The 6,000-nt window shown below is 52.4% G+C and overlaps 1 protein-coding gene across 2 annotated transcripts in view; it reads right to left on the minus strand.

The window, feature by feature from the left end:
- The window catches only part of CCDC50 (coiled-coil domain containing 50), an 87,962-nt gene extending 85,614 nt beyond the window's left edge, over positions 1-2,348 (minus strand). For both annotated transcript variants that reach the window (XM_038749825.1, XM_038749823.1), the window contains exon 1: positions 2,187-2,348. In XM_038749825.1, the coding sequence (XP_038605753.1) occupies positions 2,187-2,235 (49 nt within the window). In that variant the 5' untranslated portion in view covers positions 2,236-2,348. The remainder of the gene's footprint in view (positions 1-2,186) is intronic.
- Between the last annotated feature and the right edge of the window lie 3,652 nt (positions 2,349-6,000).

A 6,000-nucleotide genomic window follows, 5' to 3' on the forward strand; every position in this document is an offset into this window, starting at 1 on the left:
GGTAAAAGCATACAAAGCTGAGCCACGTGAACTTTGAAAGTGTCACTGCACTGCCTAAAGAACTTGCTCTATTAGGTCACAATACTGGAGAGGTACCACACAAAAATTCAATTCTGCCTAAATGAGTTCTTAAGTGAGATCACCGTTCCTGAGAAAACAAAAGAAAAAAAAAAGCATCCTAACAAGGAAATCTTTTCTCAGCTGGGACATCTAGATTCCATGTTGTAAATTCCCAACAGTCAATCATATTTACTGAGCAGTTACTGTGTGCTTAACACTGTACTAAGCACTTGGGAGAGTACAATATAACACTAAACACATTCCCTGCCCACATTGAGTTTACAGTCTAGATGGGGAGACAACTATTAATATAAATAAGGAAGGACCCGATTCAGATCACAGTGCTGCTCTTTCCTGGAAAAAAAAAAGTCACCGGTGGCATGGATAGAGTGACCTCCAAAGCCTGGATCTAGGACCACCAGACTCTCCTGGAAATAAGTTTTCCAGTGAAAATGTGGTATGCGAGCTAGTGAGTGTGCTCCTTGAAGCCTAGGATGACTACTAAGATGACAGATCTGGGATGATGGAGCAGAGGAAATGTCATTTGTTTACATTTCAATGCCTTCAATACTGTCCTTATTCTAACACTGACTTGGTAACTGAAAAGTTTGAAGATTTCTAGCAATTAGAGGAGGGAGGAGGGATTGAAGAGAAGAGGCCATGACTCCCTCACCCTTCACAAACAATAAGGCAGATCAAGCCTTACAAAGCAACCCGACCCATCAACTCCCCTGCCCCAATGCTGTGGACTGGGGGAAAGTGAACAGCTGCTTCTTTTCTTGTGGATTCTAAAACCGACCCAAGCACACAAAGCCATTCAAGTCATTAAAACTGCCAAATAGCCCAGAAATGGAAGCCAATAAGTGAATAGGTAAATGGACTACTTGTTAGTAAACAGTCTCTCCATTCTCAATGCATTCTCTTTCAATGGTGTGTTTCCTGAAACCGCAGAAATTTCACAACGATCCCGACTGTTCTGTTTCAACAAGAGGCACTTGGCCTCCAGCTGATGAACTCCCAGGGAGAATTTTAAAAAATGCATTTACAGTTTGGCAGAGGACACCAGATTTTGTTACAACCAAGTGCATCGATCCACATTTTCTTGGAGATTTGGAACAAGCAGTGCTTAGCGCTTTGCACATAGTAAGTGCTTAATAAATGCCATTATTATTATTATTTCCTACTGCTTCCCACCCAGCCTTGCAATCAATCAATTAATGGTATTTATTGTGTGTTTACTGTATGCAGAGCACTGTATTAGACTCTCGGAAGAGTACACCGTAACAGAGTAGGTAGACACATTCCCTGGTCACAACAGTAATGGACTGCTCTTGGTGGCTGGTACTCATCTCCGGACCCATAAGGTGGTCCGGAAGCATACAGAACCGGCGTGGATCAGTGAAAAGAGCCCGGACTTGGGAGTCGGAGGTCATGGGTTCGAATTCCGACTCTGCCACATGTGACCTTGGGCAGATCACTAACTTCTCTGAGCCTCAGTTCCCTCATCTGTAAAATGGGGATTAAGACTGTGAGCCCCACGTGGGCCTCACAACCTGATCACCTTGTATCCCCCCCAGCCCAGCGCTTAGAACAGTGCGTTCTACATAGTAAGCGCTTAACAAATGCCATTATTATTATTATTATTACGGTCTCATGGCTACCCTTTAGCTTTGAAAGGTGGTGGCAGTCTTGCTGGCCGGCAAGGCGACTCCTATGCCGGCCAGACACTGGACAACAACAGGAAAGGGATGAGGGTCACATTTCAAAACACGGACGTGGTATCGGTACAAAGGAGGGCCTACCCTCCTCTTCCTCCTCCTTCCTCACCAGGGATAATAATTATCCTTATCATTAGTATTATTCTATTATGACCAGGCCCACGTACCATCACCCGGCTGCGGGGTTTCCAGGGATGGTAGGGGGCTCGTGGGGGGGTGGGGGGGGTCCCAAAGTTTCCCAGGGCTAAACTCGCTCAGTGCATCTTGGAGCAGCAGGGGCGAGCCCCCTCCCCACCCAAGGCGCTTGAACTCCCGGGCCCGCAGCGGGCACGGCGCCCACCGACCCGTGCCCGCGGACAAAGGGGTTGCTTGGGGTTTTTTCTTTCCCCCCCTCCTTCCTCCCTTTACCTTCTTTGACTCCAGGTAGCTTGGACTGGTCGATGCTGATTTCAGCCATGTTGGGAGGCTGGGCTTGGTTCGGTGTCCGGGCGCTGGGCGGTGGGGAGGCCGAGGCCGGGGGCGGACGGACAGAGGGACGGAGGGACGGAGCCGAGGACGGGAACAAAAGCCAGCGGGAGGAAGAGGGAGGGGGAGGAGAGAGGAGAGGGAGAGGGAGGGAGGGGGAGAGAGAGAGGGAGGGGGAGAGAGAGAGGGAGGGGGAGGAGAGAGGAGGGGGAGGGGGGAGGAGGGGGAGGGGGGGGAGGGGGAGGGGGGGAGAGAGAGAGGGAGGGGGAGAGAGAGGGAGGGGGAGGGAGGGGGAGGAAGAGAGGGAGGGGGGAAAGGGGGAGGGGGAAAGGGGGGATGGGAGGGGAAGAGGAAGGGAGAGAGGGATAGGGGAGGGGGAGAGGGGGAGGGATGGAGGGAGAGGAGGGAGAGAGAGAGGAAGGGAGGGAGGCGGAGAGAGAGAGGAAGGGAGGGAGGCAGAGAGAGAGGAAGGGAGGGAGAGAGGAAGGGAGGGAGGGAGAGAGAGGAAGGGAGAGAGAGGGAGGGATGGAGGGAGAGGAGGGAGAGAGAGAGGAAGGGAGGGAGGCGGAGAGAGAGAGGAAGGGAGGGAGGCAGAGAGAGAGGAAGGGAGGGAGAGAGGAAGGGAGGGAGGGAGAGAGAGGAAGGGAGAGAGAGGGAGGGAGGGAGAGAGAGAGGGAGGGAGGGAGAGAGAGAGGGAGGGAGGGAGAGAGAGAGGGAGGGAGGGAGAGGGAGGGAGGGAGGGGGAGAGAGAGGGAGGGAGAGAGGAAGGGAGGGAGAGAGAGAGGAAGGGAGGGAGAGAAAGAGGAAGGGAGGGAGGGGGAGGGAGGGAGAGAGAGAGGGAGGGAGAGAGAGAGGGAGGGAGAGAGAGGGAGGGAGGGAGGGAGGAAGAGTGGGAGAGAGGAAGGGAGGGAGAGAGGAAGGGAGGGAGAGAGAGAGGGAGGGAGAGAGAGAGGAAGGAAGGGAGGGAGGGAGGGAGAGAAGGAGGGAGAGCGACTGGCCCTTATTTCCGTGGAACCACGGCAGGGGGCGCGACCACCTGCTCCGGTGCCCGCTGCCCGCCTGCCCCCCTGCCCTCGTGCCGCCCCTCCCCGGGGCCCCCACGGCCAGGCGGGGACCCGGGGCTCCACCAAACCGACACCGGACGGGCGGGAGGGCGGGCGGAGGGGCGGGAGGGCGGCCACTACGGAGCGGGACACAGGACAGAAGGCCAGGAGGAGGAGGAGGGAGCTGCAGGTTCCTAACCGCAAGTGCAAGTCGCTGGCGGAGCTAATCGGGCCGGCCGCGGGCTCAGCCTCCCCCGCAGTGGTCTCTGTGGCCCGGGTCCGCAGGGAGCGGCTGGCTGGCTGGCTGGCTGGCTGGCTGGCTGGCCCGCCGGGGCAGGAGGAGAACGGCTCCCAGATCCCGCCTCCCAGATCCCAGCTCCCGCTCCAGGGCTCAGCTTCCCGCTCCCTGCTCCTGCTCCAGATCTTAGCCCCCAGCTCCGGAGCTTCCGGATCCCAGCTCCAGATCCCAGATCCCCACTCCCTCTCCCAGATTGCAGCTTCCAACCCCAGATCCCCTCCCCAGATCCCAGATCCCACTCCAGATCCCGGCTCCCAACTCCAGATCCCAGATCCCAACTCCAGCTTCCAGATCACAGGTCCCAACTCCAGATCCCGGCTCCCGACTCCAGCTCCCAGATCCCAACTCCAGCTTCCAGCTCCAGATCCAGGCTCCCAACTCCAGCTCCCATATCACAGCCCCAGATCCCAACCCCAGATTCCAGATGCCAGCTCCAGCTCCCAGATCGCAGCTCCCAACTCCAGATCCAAGATCCCCACTCCAGCTCCCAGACCCCAGCTCCCATCTCCAGTTTCCAGATCTCATCTCCAGATCCCAGCTCCAGCTCCAGCTCCAGGTCACAGCTCCCAACTCCACATCCCAGATCCCTACTCCAGATCCCAGACCCCAGCTCCCATATCTCAGCTCCAGATCCCAACTGCAGCTTCCAGATGCCAGCTTCAGATCGCAGCTCCCAACTCCAGATCCCAGATCCCAACTCCAGATCCCAACTCCAGCTTCCAGAAGCCAGCTCCAGCCTCCCAGATCTCAGCTCCAGCTTCCAGATCCCAGCGCCTCATAAAAAAACCTGCCAGAGCAGGGTCTAGGACAACCTTCCTTATGGGAATCTAATGTAGTAATAGTGCTTATTCAGCATTTATTATTCAGCGTTTACTGTGTGCTGAGCATTTTAGTAATCAATGGTATTCATTCATTCAATCGTATTTATTGAGCGCTTACTGTGTGCAGAGCACTGTGCTAAGCACTTGGAAAGTACAATTCAACAGATAGAGACAATCCCTACCCAACAACGGGCTCACAATTCAATCAGTGGTATTTATTGAGCGCTTACTTTGTGCAGAGCACCATACTAAGCGCTTGGGAGAGTATAATACAGCAGAATTAGCAGACACATTTCCTGCCCATAATGAATTTACAGTTCAGCAGGGGAACTGCACTGAGCTCTGAGAAAGAACACATAGGCGAGCATCAGAAAGCGTCAGCGGGCCAGTAGTGCGATGATCAGTGTGTTTCGATCGCATATGGCTATCTGGCATTTATCTGGATTGTCTTTCCTCCAGGGGCTCTAGAATCTTCAGAGGGGCCGATCCTCTTGAGGTGAAGAGATGTGATTTCCATAATAATAATAATAGGACCTGTTAAGCATTTGGTACGTACCAAATATTGCTAAGTACTGGGGTATACACAAGATCATCAGATCAGACACAGTCCCTGTCCTACAAAAGCTCCTGAAGTCACAGGTTGTGTCTACCTACTCCATTGCACCCTCCCATGTGTTTAGGACAGTGCTTTGCACACAGGTAGACCTCAATGAATACCACTGAATAATGGATTAATTGATTGATTAATGGGATCCAGACTCTAACCTGGAGGAAGGCAAGGCAGTTAGTGTAACCTGGTCAATTTATCAGTAGGAAAACCAAGTCCTAAAGAAATTCCTCAAAAATCCTCCTCTAACTACTGGACTTGAAGCTAAGGCTATTCTTAGGGTATAACAAGGGAGAATCCAAGAATTAAAGCCTAAAGAATAAACCTCTCAATCATATTTATAGAACACTGACTGTAGAGCATTGTACTAAGTGCCTGGGAGAGTACAATATAATAGGGTTGGTAGATTCATTCATTCAATTGTATTTATTGAGCGCTTACTTTGTGCCGAGCACTGTACTAAGCGCTTGGGAAGTACAAGTTAGCAACATATAGAGATGGTCCCTACCCAGCAATGGGCTCACAGTCTAGAAGCGGGCTCACAGTCCAGAACATCTCCTGCCACCTTCTACTGATAACCTGAATTTTGAAATCTCACCTTGCTTCCAAAGATCTGGAAGTTTAACATTCACACTCTACCTGGATATAGATGATTGGGTTTAATATAATGAAGATCATATTTATTTAGCTCCCCTTATTTCCTAACCTCAGTTACAGCTTTCTTAATTGTATTCGTTAAGCCCTTATTAGGTGCCAGGCACTGTACTAAGTGCTGGGGTAGATGTAAGATCATCAGGTTGGACCCAGTCCCTGTCCCACATAGGACTCTCAGTCTTAATCCCCTTTTTACAGATGAGGTAATTGAGATCACAGAGCAGACGAGTGGCAAAGCAGGGATTAGAACCCAGGTCCTTCTGACTCCCAGGCTTATGCTCTATCCACTGTCACAATGCTTCCCACTTTATTAAAGTGACATAAGAATTAAAAG

This window comes from Tachyglossus aculeatus, chromosome 7 (genome assembly GCF_015852505.1).
Source record: "Tachyglossus aculeatus isolate mTacAcu1 chromosome 7, mTacAcu1.pri, whole genome shotgun sequence".
NCBI classification, from domain to species: domain Eukaryota; kingdom Metazoa; phylum Chordata; class Mammalia; order Monotremata; family Tachyglossidae; genus Tachyglossus; species Tachyglossus aculeatus.